Raw genomic sequence first — 24,373 nt, 5'->3', positions numbered from 1 at the left:
CCCCGCCCGCGGCCTGGAGCGCGCCTCCCTCGCCGCCCAGGGTCTGGCGAGCCGGCGCCGGCCGAGCTGCGGGAGCCGCCGGAGCAGCGGAGAGCACCAGGCGCCGCCGCCGCGGGAGCTGCTCCGGCCGCACCATGCGAGAGCTGGCCATCGAGATCGGGGTGCGAGCCCTGCTTTTCGGGGTCTTCGTGTAAGTAGTGGCGGCCCGCGGGCGGGGCGCGCCGACGCGGGGACCCACCGACCGAGCCTCTCCGGGCCGCAACTTTGTTTGCGCCGCCGCATCCTCCGGGGCCTGGATTCGCGGTCTCCTCCCCACCCTCTGCTCGAAGCATGTCCCCCAGGACCGAGAGAAACCCTCCCCTTCCTGGGACCCTCGGTTCCTAGCGACCCAGGTCTGCTACCCCCACCACAGCGGAGAGCGGGCAGGCCACCGGTCCCGCACCACCTGCCTGGGGGATTCAGGGCTGCTCTTCTGCACTTGAGACGCCTACCCCCGTCTGCGGCCTCGAGAAGTTTCTCCTGAGTAATCTTTCGAGACCCGCGTTGGAAGTTTTTGCTCTTGGCCCCTTTGCTCCTCCGGTGTCCCCGGTTTTGGCGCCCGCGGTCTGCTAAGCGTCTTCCCTGAGGCGTTTGCGGTGCTTCTCCCGCTGGAAAACTGTTGCTGCGGCGGCTCGGGGAGTCGGAGGCCACTGGCTGGGGTCTGCTCCATGCGTCCTGGGGCTCTGTGTCTCGGCGATGTTCGGCGCGGACGCGTGCGCGGGGGTCATTCAGGGGCAGCTGTGAAATTCCCGGAGTGGCTTTGAGCGGCTGGGACCTGGAACAGCTATTTCATAAGGAGGAGGGGGTGCCGGTGCGGGCTCTTTCCGAGAGATGTTTGAGTCTCCTCCTGGTGCCTCAGGGACCCGCTTCAACGGCCTCCGAGGCCCAAACGCAGGGGGAATGGTCGCATCTCTTCTTTTGAGACCCGAGCCCAGAACATTAGCTCAGATCCACCTCGCAGCCATCGTGGGCTCCTTTCACCTAGACGCTCACACCTGCACTTGTCAGGGTCACGTTCTCTCTCCCACTCTGCCCAGGGCTGGTTTCTGCTACATTTTAAGTATTGAAGTTGCATGAAGTTTCTGGATCTGCCGGGTTTTGTTTTTGTTTCTGCAAAAGCCCTACCCAGCCAAACAGTAGGCCGGTTCTGATTTCTGCCTCAATCTGGAGTCGTTCGTGGCAGGTGTGCTGTGTCAAAGATGACTTCTGTTCTGCAGCCCAGGGAATACACATGGAAAGAAATGCCCTTTCTTGCATGCTTTTCTTTACTGGGGAGTAAATTCATCCAGAGTATCTATTCACACCACCAGGAAAGGCCGGGAGGGCCCCCAGATGCAGGCCAGCCCCCCCCCCCCTTTCTCACTGAACACTGGTCTTATTCACTGGGAAGTTGGGTTTTGATGCATTTGGAAAAACAAGCACTCTCTCCTCCTCTTCCTCTGTTTTTCTACCTTTGGAGAATGTACATTAAAACTAGTGATTGCTGTGTGATAAGATGGGGACAGCTTCCAGGTGACAGAGAGGCTAAGACCCCATTAAATTACTTGTATTATGCAATAGAAGTGACAAAACGATGTACCACTCACAGTAGAATTTAACGTATATTAGGTGACTGTGTGAAAAATGCTGAGATAAAGTAAGTTAGGTGCTTGGTCTGCCTGGTTTGATTGCTCCTGGGAATTCTCAGATTTACAAAAAGAGTCTAATAACATGTAAAATATTTATACTGTGTGCATGTTTTCCTCAAAATATCCTCCCAAGCACTTGTGAGATGTTTACATGTATACAATGGTTTGTGCAGCAGATTTGAAAACTTGGTAATTATCATTTATATGCTCCTTGCGTTTTCTAAGGATGTTATATAAAAACGAGACAGGCAGTTTGTATTCTTTTTTCTAAAGTCCCCCCTTGTATTACTTCATAGGGAATTTGCTGTCATCTCCCCGGAAAGACACACATGGGCATTGATGACATTTTTGGAGGATTCTTGGGTTTCTCGCCAACCCTTGGAATTGTTAACGGTGTGTCCAGCTTGTGGCTCTTTTCCCTGCAGAGACCAGCTGTGGTGTTCATGTGAGCCTCTCTGGGGGCATCTCGGGTGTTCAGATGCTGTTAACACCGGGCATATAGAACTTCTGGAAGGAAGGCTAAGAGCAGGGAGAGACAGAAAACCCTTTGTTTTCTCAGATAAGCTTCTGGCACCTTGATAGAAGCTGACTTTGGGGGAAGCTTGATTCTTCCTTTTACCAGCGTTAGAAGGATGGCAAGATCCAATGGGTTGTACCCCCCTCTGCTGATGAAGGTGGTGGTGTCAGCAGCAGGTGGGTTTAGAAAGTCCCTCTGGGCAGGCTGAACCCAGTTCCCCTGCAGCAGTCAATGTCCACTAGCTGTCCATTTAGCTGACATAATTTATCATGTAATTCTGCTTTCTGCCCTGTTTCTCAGGGTGAGGGAATATTATTTGGGGGGGGGTGTCTTCTTTGCAGACTTCTTCCTCTGGGAAATATCACCTGTAGGTGTGTCTCTGACCACACTTGCTCTGGGTGAGAGCAGGGATCCTGCTGACCATGGCCCACATACTCCCTGGAGATTACAAGTTAGAGCTAATGGAATGCATTTTGAGCCCATGGATGTAAGCTTTCCCTTGCTGACTTGTGAAGAACCAGTTTTCTGTTTGCAGATCAGGTCCAGTGCTTTGTGCTCTCAGGATTCTGAGAAGATGCTCTCCAGGCAATCCCACAGAGATGTTCAGTTGTGCCCAAGAACCTCCATTCTCTAGGAAGAAAATTAGTGAAGAGTAATGCAAATGGGGGCTGGCACATGTACTTCAGCCTAACAGAAGATAAACTGGTCCCAGGAACCCAAGGTCTAGGAAAAATTAATGTACCTGTGCGGTGTTGAGGCTGCATTTGATGCTGTGAAACGTGTGGGCCTCGAGGTCCCGTTGCTCCTCCTCATGGACAGAGCAGGCAGAAGCAGAAACACCGTGGGCTTCCTCTGTCCTGCTGCCACCAAAGACTCCGGGAGAGATTCTGTGAGCATTTCCACAGATGCCAAAGCCAGGGCTGGACCTTGCTCAGCAAACATGTGGGGTGGAAATGAGGTGGCTTGTTAGGGTTCACTGCTTGGCAGACCAGTGGTTACTGCTGCTACGGCCCGGGCTACAGCTGCCATTAACTATGTGTCAGGCATTCAGGGGGACTGTGTGCCATGTGCCAGCTAAAGGGCTGTATTGATATTTCTTTGTTGTAGATGAAGAAACTAGAACACAAACAAATTAGGGGACTTCCTAAATAACAGAGCAAATAGGGACAACTCTGACACCTAAACCTAGGTCTCTAACCATGTAGTCTGGACTCTTATTACTTTGCTTTAGAAGAATGGCAGCCTGCGTTGGTCAGTCTAGAGTTTCCAACTTGCAAGAGGCATTCCGCACAATTTCTCATTTAAGCCTCATCCCACTTGAGGTGGATTCTGTTTGTTTTCCTCCTTTTACAAAGAAAGAAACCAAGGTTTAGAAAGGTTGAGTAACTCGCCTGCTCAGCTCGTAGGAGGTATGACCCGTATTCAAAGAGGCAGTTGACCTCATGTCCCAAAGCTGTCAGTAGAATGTGTCCAGTGCCAAGCTGCCAGACGGGCACGGAAGTGACCACATCCCGTAAGCAGTCACCGTCTGTGACCTGTTCTCTCCAGGAGAGCAAGTGCACCATGCCTGGAGTAACATGAGCAGAGACTCGCTCTAGCTCCACAGTCGGATCTCAGAGTGTTTCCTCAAAGGTGGGAGGGTGGCGGCGGTGGTGGTAAAGAAGCAGAGGAACACTGCTTTCTTCCCTGTGGTTGGCCATCGTCCCCCAGGGACATCGGTTTTTGAAAAGCCCTGTATTTACAGCACTGCAGAAAGGACCCTGGGGAAGATGACCATCTGACATGCTGGACCACGGGAAAGCCTGTTTCACTTGTCAGCCTGGGGTCCGCTGTCCCTCTTTTCTTCCCTCCATCTTCTCTTCTCTTTTTTCCTGTGGCTCCTGGTGGCTCTGCAAGTCTGCTCAGGATGCTGGGCTGCAGGTAATGGCACTTGTCTCAGCTCTGATCAAGCTAGCATCTTTTGAGCCCTTCTCAAGCAGGAGGCCTGTGCCAGGCTCTAGGGATGAGAGAAGAGGGCAGGCCAGGTGGCCCCAGGAACTCACAGTCCAGTGGAGGCCACAGTTTGTTACGCCCTCCTTATGCAGTCACTGGTTTGAACTTTTGCTGGCACACATTTCTCATTCATCCAGTTGCCAGGTTCTTCTTACTCGCCACCTTCTGGGTGCATTGCACTTAGCCGCCATTTTCTCTTCCTGTCTCTGGTAAACTTTAGCTGGTGTGATTCCAGCAAGACACAGGAAATTGGGTGCGTTAGCTGTCCAGGGGATTTTCCTGGGGGCACTCACTAGATGTTAGGCAGACTTTTAAAGTATTGACAATAACTAGCAGATCCATATTTGTTATACCTATGAGTCTAGTTTAGGACCAGGCTGGGGACAATTGTGGTGGTTTGAGCCAAGTGCTCAGTTTTACTGAGAAGGAAGAGATGCACACCAGGGAAGGCTGCCCTGAGCTAACGTCTCACCTGTCTGGGCGATTGCATGCCGGGGGTTCATGGCCTGGGCCCAAGGACACTCCTCCAGAGCAGAGGCCTTGGAGGCACATTTCACATGGGAACCAGGTCACTGGCTGTGCCTCAGACACTGTGGGTTTCGGGGTGGGTGGATGGGGGTGATGGGAAATGATCCCAGGGGGAGGCAGTTGGTCTCAGTGCCTTGCCAAGAAGTGTAGACGTTCCCACAGAGGCAATAACGGGAGTCCCGGAGGTCTGAAACACAACATTTCCTGCTCAGGTATGTGCCCAGTAGTGGGAAGGGACTGTTCCACTGGGCACGCAGGCCCTGCTGAGCATGATGAGTGACAGTGTACAGCTCAGCCACGCTGCTGCGCTTGGCAGCTCCCTGGAGCCTGTTCTGTTTCTCCTCGTGCTGTGGTCAGTAGTCTCTGCTCCTGGCTCTCAGCTGTGAGGTGCTGCTCCCTGGGGGCCAGGACTGCATCTCTGCCTTCCTCGCTCTCCCCATGTTCTCTGCCTGGCATTGGCACTAGAGGTTGATGCCTCCTCACTCTGTCCCGGTGATCTTTTAATCACCCTGTGAGCACTCTGCGTAATTCCAGGGCAGAGCTGCTTAGGCGTGGTCAGACCACCTGCATCAGAGTTACCTGGGGCCCAGTTCCGACCTAACTGAACTGGCACAGAGAGTGAAGTCCCTAGAATGTGCATTTTGAGCGGGCATCCTCTGTCCCCCACCTGTGGGAACTACTGATGTGCAGTCTCCAGCAAGCCAAGGGTCTCCACAGCGTCTTCTCTCCCTGGGCTAATGGGAGACCACGCTCCCAACCCCGTCTCAGGATTAGATGGGGTTGGTGTGATGAGCTCTGTTCAGGGGGACGTGGAGCGATGACAGGTGTCACTGCTGGTTTAGGGCATGCATCTTTGTCACGAATGGCTCTGCAGGGGGAAGCAGCTGAGTGTCAGCCTTGTGGGGAGTTGCTGCTGGCGTGGGCTCTGTGGGAGAGAGGAGACGTTTTGTGTTAACTGAGATTGGGGCTACTTTAGCGTAAGTCTATTCTATCTAACTAGCATATCTAGAGTCATTTTGCTCACTGTCTAGAATCAAGTTTCAGATGAGTTTTTTGAAGTAATGGGAGACCACAGGCTTTTGCACCACAGGTCTGTGGTTTGGGTTTGTGGGGCAAGTTGCTTAAAATCTCTGAACCTCCATTGCTTCAAGTGGGAATGGAGACAGGACTTACTGCATTGGAGTTTATGGGCTGAGTTCATTAAGTGGCTGAGGGACACATGACAAAAATGAGGCATCTTCCCCCCACTCTTGTTCACTGTTGCTTATACGCAGTGTCAGGGGATGGCAGCGCATGTCAGGCTGTCGGGGCCGAAATCCTGGTTCTGCTGCCCTTAGCTGTGTGGACCTCTGGGCCAAGTGTTTAACCAGTTGAGGTCTTTATTTCCCCTCTGTTCAGTGGGAATATGGACAGTATCCGGGATTGTGAGGCTGTGAGTATTAAACAGGACGGTACTCAGCTTGTCGCAGTGCTCTGCAAATGGCGAGGTTTCTGTCCTTTTATTAAAATGAATCCATAATGTTCACTAGAGAATAACACCGTAGGTGGCGATGATATTCTTATTACAAATCTAAACTACAGAATTTTCTTGAAAAGAACAAATTCCTTTAAGTGTATTTCAAATGATTTCTTTTGCTCCATCACCCCCGATGGAGGTATGTTATGGAAGTGGGTCGGACCCCCAGAGCTGCGCAGGTGGTGTGTTGTCTAAAGGGGTGGGCTTGTCCCAGCCGTGTTACGTCTCAGCAGTGACTTTAATTGCTGATGCTTTCCAACAGAGATTCTGGGACATTGAATGGAAAGTGCTATCAGCACAGCTGTGTCAGATGGTGACACGCGCCTCTTGTTTCCTTCACCCAGAGTTCCTTGAGAAGCCACATCCACCTGTCGGAATCTCAAAGCGTTACATTAAATAAGAGCTAGGAGATAACAAAGTACTGCATACTGTAAACTACCATTTACGTGAAGTTCTAGAAAAGACAAAACTGATCCTTACTAACAGAGAGCTTATCAGTGATGTACTAAAGTTGGGGGAACTATCTGAATTGATGGAAATGTTTAATATCTGGATTGGGTGGTGTGTACATTTGCCAGACTCGACAAAGTACCTCTTTAAATGGGTACATTTTAATATGTAGATTATACCTCAGTAAAGCTGATTTATGTTAAAAAAAAAAAAAAAAAGAGGAAGAAGCAGCCAGGGAGCTAACTTCATCAGATACCCTTTCGCCCCCCTCCCTGGGAAACGTGCTGGAGTGCTGCCCCCCACCCCCCCGGAAGGCTTCTGCCTTGTCCCCTGATAAATGAAGCATCCTTCTGTTTGAAATATTATGTGCCACTGTAAAGTGAGTTAGCTGTCCCCAGAAATCTGAGGATTGATGATGTTTTCCTATAGGGAGATAAATGCTTCTGGCACCAGAAAAGGAGAACATTAGTTTCGTAACTTGTGGATAAAGTTATCTCAATTAGTTATAAACATTATACCTTTTATGACCCATGCAAAGCTTGTAAAAGCTTGCCGCTTCTATTTTTCTTTGATAGTGTTTGTAAATATGAAAGTTATCTTAGTAATATTGCTTCTTTAAAAAATACCATCTCACTGTTCTGTGCAGATGAATTAGCAACACTGTTCCACGGAGAAAGCTCCTTCCCACAAGGCTGCCCAGGGCCGGTGAATCCCCATCACTCACTGGGAAGCCAGGCAGGTGTGCAGGGGAAGATGTGAAGTGCCCAGGGACACGAGGCAGGGAGCTGAGAGGAGCTGGGGCTGCAGAACCCAGGAATGGCTTAATCTTTTGATACGTGACTGTGAAAAGTTGTCCCACAAAAGTGAGGGACTGGTTGTTATTGTGTCTGCACTGAAGACAAAGGAGAAAAAAACCAGGGCCAGTCCCTGCAGGAACAGGGGTTTGGGTTGGTTTCTAGACAGGTACCAGTCTGCCAGGCAGTGGGAAAGGTTTCTTACTCCTTTATCAAAGGGTTTTTAAAAATCTGTTTCATTGAAGTATTAGTTTGAGTCATATGAAATTGCTGATATTTGATGGTTTTGACCTACAAAACCAAAAATTTCATTTAGTTCAACCTAAAAATAACATACACAAAAAAAAAGTGTGCTATTTGGCTTGGCTCCTGTAACACAGTGGTTACAGCGCCAGTCACATACACCCCAGCTGGTGGGTTTGAACCCAGCCCAGGCCAGCTAAACAACAATGACAGCTACAATAAAAAAAATAGTCAGGTGTTGTGGCGGGTGCCTGTTGGGAGGCTGAGGCAAGAGAATTGCTAGAGCCCAAGAGTTTGAGGTTGCTGTGAGCTGTGACGCCATGGCACTCTACCGAGGGCGATATAATGAGACTCTGTCTCCAAAGGAAAAAAAAAGAAAGAAAAAAAAAGTGTGCTATTCATAATGGTCAACTGTTCAGAAGACCCTCCACCTGCCAAGCCCCCTTCCAGACTCTTAAGGGACCCACTACCCTGATTTCCATTAATAACATTTTTGAACTCTTTCTGTATAGATGGAATTATACAGCGTGGGGTCTTTTGTGTGACTTCTTTTGCTCGACCTGCTTCTGAGATCTGTCTGTGTTGTTGCGGGTAGTTACAGTTTGCTCATTTGCATTGCTCTAGAACAGGGGTCCTCAAACTTTTTAAACACGGGGCCAGTTCACTCTCCCTCAGACCGTTGGAGGGCCTGCAGGCCCTGGGATGAGTTGGCTACTAAGCAGGACAGGCAGTGGCGGCAAAAATACCCGGCAGGCCAGATAAATGTCCTTGGTAGGCCGCATATGACCCACGGGCTGTAGTTTGAGGACGCCTGCTCTAGAACATTCCGTCTGTGACTGCACTCCTGCGTTTTCATTGATTTTCCTGTTTCTGGATTTCTGGGTTATTTATTGATTGGGGCTATTAAGCATAATGCTGCTGTTGTTTTCTGGTAAGCATGTTTGTTATTTCTCTTGGGCATATGTGTAGATGTGGAACTTGAGAGTGACTCATCAGAGGTTTATAAAGAAGGATCTGGCTTCTCTTTGTCCAGCTGTAACCCTGAACGTGGTATCTAGCCTGCTTGTTGCTTTCATCTCCATCTGCTGAGTGGCACCCATGGAACAGCATGTGGTGGCCGGCAAGTGACATAAAGAAGCCTACAGCTGGACGCCATTCTGCAGGAGAGTGGACAGCATGGCCTGATGGTCAGGGAGTTAAACCGTCACTCAACCAATGATAAAGATGCTCCTTGCTTCCTCATCTGTAGAATGGGGATGTGATCTCACCTAGGGAGGTTGTACAGATGAAATGTGATATGTGCCAGGTGCCTTGTATGGAGCTGGCACATAGTGGGTGTTCAGGCCAGGCTCTTTTCATTCCTCCCCCTCCCCTTCCTTCTTTTGCCTAAAGTGGAGATACAGGTCCATTAAAAGATGCCTGATGCCACAGTGTAATAATGATAATAAGAGTGAAGTTCTCAGGACCTCAGGGGAAGAGCTGAGCCTTGAACTGGGATTAGAAAGTTTGGGGGAGGCCTTCTGAATACCTATCCAAGAAGTCAAAGAATAGGAAATTGCCAATATGTATACATATGTAGGTGTCTTTTAATTGATTATAATTCCACCTTGGTTATAAAGAGGGAAGAGAGGGAAAGCAGACACATACATATTTACTAAAAGGGAAAACGTTGATACCTGCTATGGTGCCACCTTCGTACTAGGCAATTGTCACACATTAGAGGATTTAATCATGGCGAGCTGTTCTGATTTACAGAGTTAAGAGCTAATTCAGAGAGCTCTTATGAATCACTAAGAGAAGAGCTCTTCAGTAGAAAAATGAGCAACAGATATGAACAGGCACTACAAAAATCCAAAAACTAACACACTTTTAAATTTGTGATTTCCCTAGAAATGGAAGATGTGTATCTAAAAATAACAAAATAACAATGAGTACAGATTATTAGCCCAAGTTTTTTTTTTTTTATGTGCTACAATGAAAGAATGTGCAGCTATTACAACTAGTTATATAGGTAACTGCTGATTTGGGAAGATATCTGTAAACTCTTGTTAAGTGATAGCAGCAGGTTACAAAAGCATGCATGATGCTATTTTAATATGGCAATGTGATATAATCAATTTATGCCTCTATCTGTAAGGTAAACGTCTATAAAGATACCTAACAAAATCTTATTTCAAGCTAGTTATTTTGTGGTGGTTATTTCAAGCTGATGGGATTATGTAATATTTGCTTTTTTCAACAGTAGTTATTTCAAGCTGATGGGATTATGTAATGATTGCTTTTTATGCTGTTTACTATCTAAAGTATTTTTATAGGGGGCATTTTTTTTCTTTCATTCATAATAAACAATCGATATAGTTGTTTCCTGTTACCAGAAAAAAAGAAGTTTATGAAATATCCCTGGATGGGACACTAGATGATTCTTCTGTGATTGCTTTAGAAATATTTAAAGTAGGAATGTATCAAAGATCACCCTTTTAGCATTTTATGACAACTACAATATTTAAGAAAAAGTATAGTTTAGCACCCGGAATGTGCAAGTTTTTGGTACTGAAACAGATGTGCTCAGATACTGCTGGTGGAAGTATAAACTTGCACAACCCTTTCAAAGGGTAAGATTTCAGTGCATAAAGAACATAAAACTATTCTGCCCTTTGGCTTAGAATTCTTGTAAAAAATCCAAGAGGCACTAATGCAAAAGGCATAAAAATCCTCATATACATAGACTTTCATTGCTGTGTTTCCCATAAAATAAAGCAATATATTTGTCAAATAAAATTAAATTAAAACTCAAGTGGTCAACATTTAAAGATAGGTTGGTAAATTATGGACATACAGAGAATATTATATAGCTGTTAAAAGAATCATTCTTGAAAATCATGAAAAAACTTGGTGATATTTTATAATGTTAATAATTATACAAAAAAAGCATACACATGTAAACATGTATCTCAGAATTGCAACTATTTGAAGTATGTCTGATGTGGCCAAATATTAGAAAGGATTACACCAAGGTGAATGTGATGAAATTGAATGTATTTCCCCTCGACGGGAAAATATTTAGGCCAGGTGCGGTTACTCATGTCTGTAATCCCAGCCCTTTGGCAGATCAAGTTGGCACGATCTCTTGAGGTGAGGAGTTAGAAACCAGCCTGATCAACATAGTCAGACCCTGTCTTTACAAAATAAATTTTAAAAATTAGCCAGGTATGATGGCATGCACCTGTAGTCTTAGCCATTCAAGAAGGTGAGGCAGGAAGATCTGTCTCTTAAGCCCAGGAGTTGGAGGTTGCTGTGAACTATGGCGTGTGCCACAGTGTTCCAGTCTGGGTGACAGAGAAAGACCTTGTCTCTTAAAAAAAAAAAAAATGTATAAGTCTCCTTGAAGGTAAAGTCCCCTTTACCTCTCTCTGCCCTTTTTAAGCCTTTTTTTTTTTTTTTTTTTTTTTTTTGCAGTTTTTGGCTGGGACCGGGTTTGAACCTGCCACCTCTGGTATATGGGGCTGATGCACTACTCATTTGAGCCACAGGTGCTGCCTTTTTTTTTTTTTTTTTTAAGAGACAAAGTCTCACTTTGTTGCCCTCAGTAGTGCCCTCTTGCCTCAGCCACCCCAGTAGCTGGGACTACAGGTGCCCACCACAATGCCCTGTTATTTTTTGTTGCAGTTTGGCCAGGGCTGGGATCAAACCCTCCACCCTCGGTATATGGGGCCAGCACCCTACTTACTGAGCCACAGGAACCACACCCTTTTTAAACTTTTAAATATACATTTATGTATAATTAACAAAAAGCACTGGGACCACACTTTATATAGTTTCATTTTTAAAACTTAATAGCGCTTTGAGATATTTTCTGTCTGAAAGATCTACTTCATTTGTTTTATTGGCTGTGTGGTGTTCCTTTGTGCTAATATATTCAGGGAATATTATGGTGTTTTCGTTTTCTGTATGACAAATAACTTGGCGATTGTGCCTACCCTGTAGTGCACCTGTTAGCATTACTGCATGATAAACTCCAGCAAAGGAATTTTCTGGGCCATGTACCACATGTGTTATAAATTTGGATGGACATTGTCAAATATCCACTCAAAGGGCCATAGATGCTTACATTTTGCTGATAGTGTGTAAAGATGTCTGTTTTTCCATATTCTTGACAATGCTGGGTATTAATGTTTTCTTACGTAGTATTTCTGCCATGGCAAGGAATGTAATATTTGCTTTACTTTTCATTTCTCTGTGCTTAAAGCTGAGCATCTCACATATTGGCAATTTGTATTTCTTCAGTGAAATGTCTTTTTCTTGATCTTTGCTTCTGTCAGATCTCAGAATTGATCTTGTGATGGAAGGAGTACTTTCTATTTTATAAATATTGAACCTTTTCCTTCCTGTATTGCAAATATTTTCTCCATGTTGATAATTGACTTTTAAGTTTCTTCGTGATTTCTGTTATCGTATACAAGTTTTCATTTTTTGTAGTTAAGTCTATCAGTCTTTTCTTAATGGTTTCATGGGTTTAGGCCTATTTAGGAAGTCTTTTCCTCTCTAAAAAAGAAATATCATTCTGTGTTGTTTAGTATTTTATATTTTTGCTCTTTAATCTTAATTTCCTAAGGTACTGGTTATTTATATATGGGGTGAGGTAGGGGATTTAATCCCTTTCCCACTCAAATGTTTTGTCAATTATGAAAAAACATTTGTTTTCTCAGAGAGAATTTATTAAATGCAAATTTCCATATATCTATGGGATTGCAACTGAACTCTGTTTTGGTTAGCTATTTGTGAGGCATTGGCTAAATTATTGTAATTTTACAGTAGATTTAGACATCTGTATGGGAAATCCCTCCCACCACTGAGAGGAGGAGTGTAGCACAGTGCTTAAGACTACAGGCTGTACTGCCTGGGTTTAAAGCACTAATGTGCTACTCCCTTGCTGTGCAAACTCGAGTAGCTTGATTTACCTCTCTGTTCTTCAGTCTCCTCATCTTTAATATAGATAATGGAAGTGCTGAAATAATTCTATTGTATTGATATCAGAGACTGTGGCTTGTATGATTGCTATGTTTAATAATTGGTTACAATTTTCTGTATGAGCACATAACATTGTCAATTTTTTTTATTAAATCATTGTCAAATTTTTTAAAATTTACATATTATGACTATAATGAATAGTTTCCGTTTGGTGGATACAAAGTTCTAAATATATTAGAGCAAGTTAACTGTGCTAATTTAAATTCTCTATAATTTTAATTCTTACATTTGGCCTTTTTAATTTCAAGATATGCTATCTCAGTCACCATCTCTGTCAAACTAGGGTAATACAAGCCTAACATTTTCTTTTGAGATAACTAATATTTTTATCTTATCGCTGCCAAGTTACTCCATGTTTTGTGTTTTGAGTGTTTTATTTTTATGTCCCCCCCAGCCCCCTTGTTTCAGCTGACTAGCTCAAGTTTTCTTTATTCCTCACCCACCCCCCCCTTTTCTTTTCTTAGTGGTTTGGATGTCACAGTTTTTCTGTCTATGTTTTTAAATTTTATTTTCTCCTGATGAATTGAACCTGTTATCATTATGGAATTTCCATTTTCTTTGTGTTCCTATTTCTTATCTTGAGTCTACTTTATCTAACATTAATACATTGCTACATTATCTTTTTAAGATTAATGTCTGCCCAGAATATCTTTTCTAACCTTTTCCTTTCAAGTTATCTGTGTCTTTATGTTTGAAGTATGTCTCTTGTGAGCAGCGTATAGTTGTAGCTTTTAATTTTATCCATCTGGCCAGTCTCTGCCATTTAATTGGTGTGGTTAAGTCATTTGCGGTTGATGTGATTATTTATATGGTTTGGTTTAAATTTGTCACCTTGTTATTTGTTTTTTGTTTGTCCTGTCTGTTCTTTGTCCCTCTTTTCCCGTCTTTTAGATTAGTTAAATAACTGTTAGTATCTTCTTTTATTTCCTTTATTGAATCATTAGCTATACCTCTTCAAAAAGTTGAGTAGTTTCTCTAGCAATTATAATACGCAGTTTGTACTTGTCACTGTCTCCCTTAAGTCAATATTATACCATTTAGTTTGCAATGTAAGAATCTTATGGGCTCAGCGCCTATAGCTCAACTGGCTAAGGCGCCAGCCACGTACACCTAAGGTGGCGGGTTCGAATCCAGCCCGGGCCCGCCAAACAACGACAGCTGCAACCAAAAAATAGCCGAGTGTTGTGGCGGGTGCCTGTGGTCCCAGCTACTTGGGAGGCTGAGGCAGGAGACTCGCTTTAGCCCAGGAGTTGGAGGTTGCTGTGAGCTGTAAAGCCACGGCACTCTACCCAGGAGGATAGCTTGAGGCTCTGTCTCAAAAAAAAAAAAAAGAATCTTATGACATTGGCTCGGAGCCCACAGCTCAGTGAGTAGGGTGCCAGCCACATACGCTGAAACTGGCCAGTTCAAGCCTGGCCCGGGCTTGCTAAACAACAATGGCAACTGCAACAACAACAAAAAAATAGCTGGGTGTTGTGGTGGGCACCTGTATTCACAGCTACTTCGGAGGCTGAGGCAAGAGAATCACTTAAGCCTAAGAGTTTAGGTTGCTGTGAGCTGTGATGCCACAGCACTCTACTGAGGGTGACATGGTGAGAGTCTGTCTCAAAAAAAAAAAAAAATCTAATGACATCATGCTTTCATTTCTTCCCTCATACATTTGGTACATTGTCATAAGTGTTATTTTTACATATAAATTCCATAAAACATTTAAATTATTTTTGCCTTAATTATTAGTATACTTTTATAAAAACTAAGATTAAAAAGAGTATTTGTTACATCCTCAGTGTTCTTATTACTACTTTTAGATTTGGGTTTTCCTTTGGGATCATATCCCTTCCACCTGACTAGGCTTTAGCATTTCCTGTAGAGCAGGTTGCCTGTCATGAATTCTCCTGGCTTTTTTTTTCTTTAAATTGTCTTTACTTTCGGAAGATATTTTTGTTGGGTTTAGAATTCTAGGTTGAAAGGTTTCTTTCAGCACTTTAAAGATATTCATTAGTTTGATGTAAGCATTCCAAATTGTATAAAAAATCAACACATTATACCCCACAAATACATAAATGTATTTATTATCTATCTGTATATGTTTTAATAAAAAGAAAAAAGAATAAAGATATCATTGCATTGTCTTGCGGATTCCATGTTTCCGATGAGAAGTTGGTTGCTACCGTTATTATTGTTTCTCTGAATGTACTAAGTTTTTACCCTCCGTTGTTTTTAAGACTTTCTCTTTATTTTGTTTTCAGCAGTTTGACTGTGATGTGTCTAGGCTTGTCTATTTTTATTTTTCCTGCTGTGCTCATTGAGATTTTTGGAGTGATGGTTTGATGTCTTTCATCAGTTCAATATTCTTAAGACATTACATTTTAAAACACTTTTTCCTCATTCTTTTTCTCTCTCTCTTTCTGATTCTTCAGTCACACATAAATTAGACAGTTGACATTGTTCCATAAGTCTAAGATGCTCTGTTCTACTCTATTTTTTAAATCATTTTTGTCCCTTTTTCTTAGTTTAAGATAATTCCTATTGAGTTGTCTTCAAATTTACTAATTCTTTGTTCTACTATATCTCTTTTGCTATAAGTCCATGGAATGAATCTTTTATTTCAGATATCCATTTTTTTCACATCTGTAATTCCCATTTGGTTGTTTTTAGAAGTTTTAGTTTCTCTATTGATGTTTTCTGTCAAGTCATCCATTGCGTTCATCTTTCCCTATAATCTTTTAACATGTTCATAATAGAAAAACCTTTTCTACTAGTTCCCAAATCAAGACGATCTATGGTTCTTTTTCCTATTAATTATAGGTCACATTTTCCTGCTTCTTTTGCATGTCTAGTAAATTTTTATTATATATTAAAGTTTGTGAATCAGTCATTGTAGACTGTGTCCAGGGGTGTCCGTCCTGTAGCCCATGAGCCACATGCAGATAATTTGAGGCCTGGTTTGGTTATCTGTGGTGCTGTGGTGGTAGATATCACAAAAATTATGCTTGGACCTTGTGTTTTTTTTGCTCATCAGCTTTCCTTAGTGTTTGTGTACTAAATGTGTGGCCCAAGACAACTAATCATTCCAAAATGCAGCAGGAAAACAAAGGGTTGGATTCCTGTGGTAGATTGCCGTTCTCCTCTGAGAGTGTTGAGTTTTATCCTTGGAGGCAGTTAATTTACTTTTGGGTCACATTAATCCTCCAGACCTTGGTCCTAGGCTATGTTTGGGCAAGTCTATTTGGGTTTTGCTTTTGATCTTTGATTGTATCCCTTAATCCTGGGATGTGGTTTTTACCTCTGTGGTTGAGCCCTTCTGAGGTTTCAGTAGAAAGTCTGACTTGGAGAATTTCATCTCTAAACTCTATCTCCTGGCACTGGCAAACTGCTGAAATCTCTGCTTGACTCTTAGACTGCAGCTGTTACTTCCTCTGGGGTTCTTGGAGTCTTGCTCTGCTCATTGCAATTTCTGAGTTAGCCAAATGATTTGAAGAAAATTTATACACAGAACGTGGGTTTCCCTTCTGTGCCTCGCATCCTTTATAAGTAAACTTCTTTGTCGTATTACCCATTATTTTATTACCATCTGCTTTATCTTTTTCTTAATCCTTCTCCCATTCTGATATGCTGATTGGCACTCTTTGAGGCTCTTCCACCTGGATATGGATTTATGTTTATGATTTTTATTCTTCTCAGTGGTGTTTTGAGAGGGAAGAGAGACAAAACGTACAGGTCCAGTCAGCCATCTTGATCTTGATGTCTCTTGAAAGGGACTTGAAATTTTTTCCTTGCCCCTGGGTTTACATTTTTCATATACAAAATCCTATTTTTTTAAAAAACATTTATTTTTGCTTTCGTCATGGATTTTTTTTTATGGTTTTCTGAATCATTCTTCATAGGGCTTCACTTTGTTGATCTAAAGTATGACCTGTTTTTCAAAACTCCAACCTGTTTTCAAAAACTCTAGTTTACTGTTCTTTGGAGTCTTGTCCGAACATACCAGCCTTGTATTAATGTGTGTGATACTGATGACAGGGTTATAAAGAAGCCCCTCCTTTATCTATGTATTTTTTAATGATAGAAATACTTGGTTCCTGTATTTAATTCAGTCTTGTGGATCAATGGAAAAGATCTTCAGTCATGTAATGAGAGCATAAAATGGGACTTTCAAAAAAATATTTTTTCTGGAAATCCATAGGAAACAGAGATGCTTTGAGTTTTCCAGGTCTTTTTACTGTTTGGTAAAAGTAGGAAACTGGGGTTGTTTGGCTCTGAAGATTGTGATGAGGAGGAGGAGGAACTGGAGAAGCTTAGTAATAACTAACATTTGTTGAGTACTCATTATATGCCAGGCACGGTACTAAGGCAGTTTACGCTTTCAGTATTCAAACAAGAGCTCGGTGAGGTAGGCATTTTATAATTCTTTCTTTTTTTTTCTTTTTTTTTGAATGAGAAATTCAAGGCTTATAAAGAGGTTAAACCAACTCACGCAGAGTCACTCTGTTAATACGTAGTCAGGGAGAGGACAGTGATCTCAGGAAAGATTTTAAATTGAGTACTTTATGTGTGGGAACAATTTATATCTGGGTGGGGAAAAGGAGGGAAGGACATGAGGGTTTCTGACAATTAAATGACTTAGACGGCCTCAGTGAGGTCACGGGCAGGCAGGGGACTGACGTGTACCGAGCAAGTGGGGCTGTGACACTTCACCAGATGGCCCCACAGAGTGAGTGATGTTATACCCAACGTCTGCCCCGGGAGAGTCCTTAAGGACTGCCTCTATGTTTTCTTAATAGAGGGCCTTACTCAGAGCCTCCCTGTGGCTCCCCTGAGCTTTGTGACTTTTGTCCCACAGGCCTGCAGGAAGGGAGGGCTTGCAGGGCTCTGCACAGCTGGCCCTTCCCCAGCCTTGGGGGTTATTCGACTGCAGCCGTGTTTCTAGACAGCCTTTGTGGGGAAGACTCGGGAGGGCTGCTCTTATTGCAAGAGCCTCTTGCTGCAACAGAAGTCCTGAACGTTCCCTCTAGTGCAGGCGTCCTCAAACTACAGCCCGCAGGCCACATGTGGCCTGCCTAGGACATTCATCCAGCCCACTGGGTGTTTTTGCCGCCACTGCCTGTCCTGTTTAGCAGCCAACTCATCCTGGGGCCTGCAGTCCGGCTCTCCAACGGTCTGAGGGACAGTGAACTGACCCCCTGTTTAAAAAGTTTGAGGAGCCCTGCTAGTGCATCCGTCACACTTCCCAGGGATGCACGGGAGATGTGTTCACAGGCCCAGAGCACAACGGAGGGGATGAGCGAGCTGCGCCTTCCCTCCGTCCTCTCCTCCTCGCTGTCTCCCTGGCCTCAGGGTTCCTGTGGACTTTGTTCTAAATACCAGGAAAAGGGATGAAACCTGAAGTTCAGGGCTGGGCGTTTGGGGAGGTGTTTTTACCCCCAAAGCCCAGCTTGAAAAGCCAGCAGGCATCACGGTGGGAACAGCTGTGCTTTGGGTGAACTGTCTGCAGGTGGCGACACATCACCTTCTTTGGGCCAGGTTCTTGTTCTGGGATTATGTGGGGGTGGGGGCAGAGCGTTCTCTCCCCTCATTTAAGATAATTCCTGAAATCCAGACTCGCATTGCCAGGGTCCCACTGTGCCAGGCATGGTGCCAGGCTCTGGGAACACGGGGACGAATAATAGAAGACACCTGCCTCCCGGCCCCACTCACGTCGCCCCTGCACCGTAGAGCAGGGCTGCAGTGGGCTGGGAACTTGGGTGGGAAAAACGGTGGGGCCCAAGGCTGGAAGATAAAAGGAAGTGGAGAATTTTGGGGACAGGCTTTGCTGGGGGTGCCGTGCCCTCCTCCAGGCGGACTTTGCAGGGCCTGTCTTCGAACTCTTTCCAGGAGTAAAAACAGCTGCTGCTGCTGCATCTAATTCTTCTCCTTCCCCTTTATTCCTCCTCCTTCCCCCTCCTCCTCGTGCCTCTGTCAGGTGAAGTTCTTATGTGTAATTAGCTTATCTAAACCTTACGCCAGCTGGGTGTGGTAGCTCCTGCCTGTAATCCTAGCATTTGGGAGGCCGAGGCAGGTGGATCACCTGAGCTCAGGAGTTAGGGACCAGCCTGAGCAAGAGCGAGTCCCTGTCTCTACTAAAACTAAAGCAACTAGCCAGCCATTGTGGCCGGTGCCTGTAGGCCCATCTGCTTGGGAGGCTGAGTCACTTTATAGACGGGGAAACTGATGCTCTTTGAAAGGAGTCATTTTGTCTGAGGTCATTTGTCATCATATGGCACAAGTGGAACCGAAGTCCAGGCCTCTCTGACTCTGCGACCTCTTTGTTCCCATTGCTCCGTCACTGCAGTTGGGTGGGAGGACACTTTGTCCTGAGTTTCCCATGCACCGGCCTCCTGCCCTCTGTGCCTGGTATGAATCTTGGTCATAACACGTCCACATTCAGATGCAATCATGTCTAGAGGTGAAGAGCTCGGGATCTGGAGCTGGAATGTCTGGGATCTAGTGTGGCCTGCCCCTCCCCTTGGGTTCCTTTAACCTGGCCTCCTCTCTCAGCCAATCTGCAGAGGAGGGGGGAAAATAGTGCCTACTGGGTGGGGTACAGCGGAGCCCAGTACACAGGGCGCACACCACCAATGTCAGCCATTGTCAGTGTCTTCCTGGGCGCTCGGCTCAAAAGTTCTTTACTCTTCTCGCTCCCGTGTTCAGAGCAGATTTTCTTTCTATGCCCTTCTCCCGATGGTCTTGTCGTCACCCTGACCTTGTCTTGCCTGAGAGAGACACTTGCTTATAAGAATTATCTGTCTTATTTTACCATAATTGTGGTTTCTTTCCTTAACAAATGGAAGCTCTCCCTGGATGTCAGTACCCATTGTTGGAAAACAGCCGATGTAAAAAGCATCGGGAACCTTGGATGGAACGTGATTAATTACCTGTGTACTTTATGACTAAAGAGAGACTCATGGTTTTCATTTTCCCCCAAGAATGTGAGTTGCCTGCTTTGAATTAATCCAAGAGAATAATGTTTCAAAAAAAAAAAAAAAAAATCTCTTTACTGCTGTGTCAGCATTTGGAATCACCGCCTGAGGGTTTTCTTTTTCCTTCTCAGAGAATCTAAAGGGATGTCAAATAATTTTTGGTTTAAATTTAATTATTTCAAGATTAAAGAAAAAAAAGGAGAAAAGAACTTTATGAAGGTTGTGCTCCAGAAAGAAGTGTTTCCATTTTCAGGGATTTTTGTTTCTGAGCAAAGTGCTACTTTGAACGTCACTGCCTGTTTTCTGGCTGGCTGTGCTGGAAATTGGGTGCCCTGGCCGCTGGGATGGGGAGGCAGAAAGCGGCCTGACTCTGGGCTGAGCGGGGTCTGATTTTATGCTCACTAGCATTAGGTCCTAAGTAAGAATCAATGTCAGAAATATGTCTGTGTGTCATTGCTCTGAGTGGCCTGGGATTAGGGAGGCATTTGGCTCACTCGGCTCAGGGCCCCTAGAGAGGGAAGCCTGGCTCCTGTGTTCCTTCCCCCTCCTGCCGCCAGTACATGCTTGGAACAGAGAAGGCGCTCAGGAAATGTTAACGGCCAGAATGAATGGGCAGCGATGAGCAGATTTCACACCACACTGCTGCCTCCTGGGGGAAGGAGCGTTCCCCACTGGAATCTCCTGGGCCTGCTTGGCCTTCTGATGTACAGAGCATCTCAGGAGACAAGGTGGGGAGGACATAGGTCACTCAAGGAGGCCATTTTTCCACCCCAGAAAGAAATAGAACAACAAGGAAAAGATCAGGAGTTGCATTAAGATGCCCTTTTGGGTTCGCCACTGTGACAGCTCCTCGGTGTCGGCAGCCCCAGCCCTCCCTGTTGTGTTTTGTCCCTGGGAGGTTGTGCAGGGCAGGACTGAGCAGGGAGGAGGTGAGGGTGGCAGTGTGTGTGTGGGTGTGTGTGCACCTGGTCCAGACACACACCTTGCTTTGCTGGGTCTTTATCCCCCGTCGGGCCTCTTGCCTAGAGCTGACTCTCCCGCCTCCTTGTGAGTGGTCCTGGGTGGAGTCCAGCCCATTTCCCAGGCGAGTTTCCATGCTCAGAGACATGAGTGGCACCTCCTTCCTGGCAGAGCTATGCAGAGTGGCTACTTTCTCCCCAAGGAGAAGCTTATCTGTTCTCTAGGCACAACTCAAACTATAGCTTTGTGGTTGGTTTGTTTGTTAATTTCAGAGATGGGATCTCATTATGTTGCCCAGGGTGGTCTTGAACTCTCGGGCTTGAGTGATCCTCTCACCTCAGCCTCCCCAGTAGCTGGGAACCACAGCACTTAAACAAGTTATTTTTGCTAGCATTCTCTCCTTTCATTTTATTTGAAGAAGCAACTGGAAATTATGAAATAAATATAGGCTTGCTATGGAAAACTTACATAACACAAGGTGAAAAATGGGAAGAAGATGGAATTATGTATAATCCTACTACACAGAGAAAACCACAGTTAGCAGCTTGGTGTGTGGTCTGTAGTGTCATACACACACCACCCTCGTCCCTCGCCATCATGCATAGTACTTTCCACACAGGAGGTCTATGCCACATCTTAAATAAAGTCCTGTTGCCTCCCTTGATGTGGTGTCCTCAACAATTGTCTATGACAATAAATATTTCTCCCAACTTTTTTTTTTTTTCCTGAAACAGAGTCTTCAAGCTGTCACCTTGGGTAGAGCGCTGTGGCATCACAGCTCACAGCAACCTCAAACTCTTGGACTTAAGTGATTCTCTTGCCTCAGCCTCTCAAGTAGCTGGAACTATGGGTGCTGGCCACAATGCCTGGCTATTTTGTTGTTGTAGCGGTTGTTGTTTGGCAGGCCCAGGCTGGATTCGTATCCACTAGCTCTGGCGTATGTGGCTGGTGCCCTAGCCGCTGAGCTACAGGAGCCGAGCCTTCCCAACTTGTGTTTTAAAAAGCTGCTGCACAGTCCATTAAATGAAGGGAAATCACTTCATACAGACAGCCTGTTTGCATTCTTCTTAGGGGTGCCTTACCCGGCTGCTGGCCGGCTGTCCTCACCAGTCCCACTCGAGTGTCCCTTGCTGGAGAACCCTTCACTGAGCATTCTGTTCAGTGTCCACTCTGGCATGTTATCACATTATCCTGTTTTAGTTTTCTCATAGCTTCTATTATAATCTGAAATGGTGCCGTCTGCTATGTATGGGGGCTGCTGTTTATTGTCTGTCTCTCCCCCGCAGGCTCTGGCTCTGTGAGTTCAGTCACCTGCAGTGTCTCTCCACTATTGCACAGGACCTGCCTCATCTCGCTGTGCAGGAGGTGTTTGTTGAATGAATAAATGCTTACCCACATCATTAATGACACTCATATTATCATTTTTTAAAGTTGTTACCTTCATTCTAAAACAACAGCTCCAAACAAAATTCAAGCTGTAGTTGGTGATGAAATGTTGACAGGTGGCCCTCAGTCATCTGATTCCTTTTAGTTCTAATGAAGTGTGAGGCCCCTTTCCCATATACCAACTGGAGATTGTAATTATTTTGGTTTGTTTCTTATAGTTTAAAAGTTTTCATCTCTGGGCGGCACCTGTGGCTCAGTGAGTAGGGTGCTGGCCTTATATACTGAAGGTGGCAGGTTTAAACCCGGCCCCAGCCTAACTGCAACAAAAAAATAGCTGGGTATTGTGGCGGGCGCCTGTAGTCCCAGGTACTCAGGAGGCTGAGAAGAGAATCGCCTAAGCCCAGGAGTTGGAGGTTGCTGTGAGTTGTGATGCCATGGCACTCTACCCAGGGTGACATAGTGAGACTGTCTCTAAAAAAAAAAAAAAGTTTTCATCTATCCTTGAAAGGTTATAGACACTTTGCTATGATTATTATTATTATTATTTTGAGATTGGATCTCATTGTGTTGCTTTGGCTGGGTTTGCACTCCTGGGCTCAAGGCATCCTCCCTCCTTGGCCTCCTGGGAAGCTGAGACTCCAGGGGTGTGCTAGCATGCTGGCTAAAGCAAGTTAGCTTCTACTTCTGATTGACAGCTGCTAATTAATCTGCCAACGCCTTGAAGAGAGACAGTTGTCTTATTAAAATTGTGTGTGGAGTAAGATGACTCTTTAATTGGGTTTAGCTTTAGTCCGAGCAGTTCCAGTGTTTGAGCACCCAAGTATTCTGTGTGCCCAGAGGCTTTTTTTGGTTGCTGGCTGGTTCTTATGGCGGGATGGTTTTGATAGTGGAGTTCCTGGTGCATGAGGTATTATGATTCTTGTTCCTGAGCGTGTTGGCTCCCCTTGAGTTCAGTGGCAGAAGATCTTCTCATGAGTCCAGTAGTGAGAGCTTGAACAAGGAGCGTATCCAGGGAGCTCTGGCAATGGCCGTGCATCTGTGGTATGACTGGGAAGGCCGTGCAGGGCTGTGTGGCAGGACTCTGAATCTGACCTCTTCTGTCCGAGGTTTGTCTCAGCAACTCGGATAAAGACACAGAAGGCATGCTTATCAAATTTGCCAATGACACAAAACCAGGATGGAAGGCTAATATGTAGGATAATGGAATCAAGATTCATAAAAATCTTGACAGGCATGATGGGTCTGAAACTAACAAGGTAAGCCCTAAGAGGATTACGCGTGGGGACGGGAGCTCGCAGCAGCAGGGCGGGCAGCAGCTGCGGGTGCTGGGGGAGGCCTGGCTGGAAGGCAGCTGGGGGTGGACTGGGGGTTTCCTAGGTGCTGAGTTTGTAAATTAACTCTGCCTTCTCTACTGTTAATGGCAGCGGGACATGCAGACCTGTAGGGTGATCTGCCCCTGTGCTGTCCCTGCCCTCTCCAGTCTCCCCCTTCCTGCTGGGAGAGCACTTTCCCCACTGTCCCCCTCTCCCACACCCTCGCCCAACTCTTAAGATTTCAGGGTTCTCCTTGGGCTCTACATTCCCTGAGCCCACAAAGCCAGAGTTACGCTGTCCTTCTAAGCGCTCAGATAATGCCCTTCTTCCCCGTTAAGGTGCTCGCTGTACTGTGTGGCCAGTCTCTGTCCATCCGTCTTCCTCTTTGCACTGAGGACTCCTGCTAGATAAGCAAGGACTGTGAGACTGTGTCTGCCTGTGAGATACTTGATCCTGAGTAGTGACACAGTAACCGGCACAGGAAAGATACCCCAGGGGATGCCCTGGTTGGTGGCATGTCTGTTCTTGGAACATGGTGGCGGGGGGATCTGGACGTTATACCATTGGATCATGAACCACCATGGGCCACTAGTGAGTGACAGCCTTGCAGACCTTGTTTGCATGGGATGGGACTATGGAAGCTTCCAGAACATGAAAAGATGGAGTGAGGACTGTACCATGTGCAGGCTGCCAAGGTAGGAGGAGGATGTACACTTTTTTGAGGGTGCAAGGGTAGCACAGGGAATATTGTGGAGAAGGGATGACTTGTTTTATTGAATGGAAGGGCTTTAAAGCAGTTGTAGCTCTGGCTACACATGCACTCCTCCCTTGGGAGACACACGTTCACTGCCAGAGGTCCAGTTGTGGAGAGGATTTTTAGATTGGAAGTGGAAAAGTTGAGAAATAATAATAAAGATAACAGTGACCACAAGATCAACAACTAACCCATCCCTGGCTCTTCCAGGGTGCCAGAGACTTTCTGCAACTGAATCCTGGTTGATGAAATGTGATCAGAGCCTT

At 45.3% G+C, this 24,373-nt stretch overlaps 1 protein-coding gene across 5 annotated transcripts in view; it reads left to right on the top strand.

Annotated features, from left to right (window-relative positions):
• Positions 1-6: 6 nt before the first annotated feature.
• Positions 7-24,373, top strand: part of PLPP4 (phospholipid phosphatase 4) — a 121,791-nt gene continuing 97,424 nt past the window's right edge. For all 5 annotated transcript variants that reach the window (XM_023511694.1, XM_023511695.1, XM_012803577.2 and 2 more), the window contains exon 1: positions 7-190. In XM_023511694.1, the coding sequence (XP_023367462.1) occupies positions 135-190 (56 nt within the window). In that variant the 5' untranslated portion in view covers positions 7-134. The remainder of the gene's footprint in view (positions 191-24,373) is intronic.

The sequence above is a fragment of the Otolemur garnettii genome, unplaced genomic scaffold (assembly GCF_000181295.1).
Source record: "Otolemur garnettii isolate 467f Iridium unplaced genomic scaffold, OtoGar3 scaffold00021, whole genome shotgun sequence".
Taxonomy (NCBI): Eukaryota; Metazoa; Chordata; class Mammalia; order Primates; family Galagidae; genus Otolemur; species Otolemur garnettii.
This window is presented reverse-complemented; position numbering and strand designations above follow the sequence as displayed.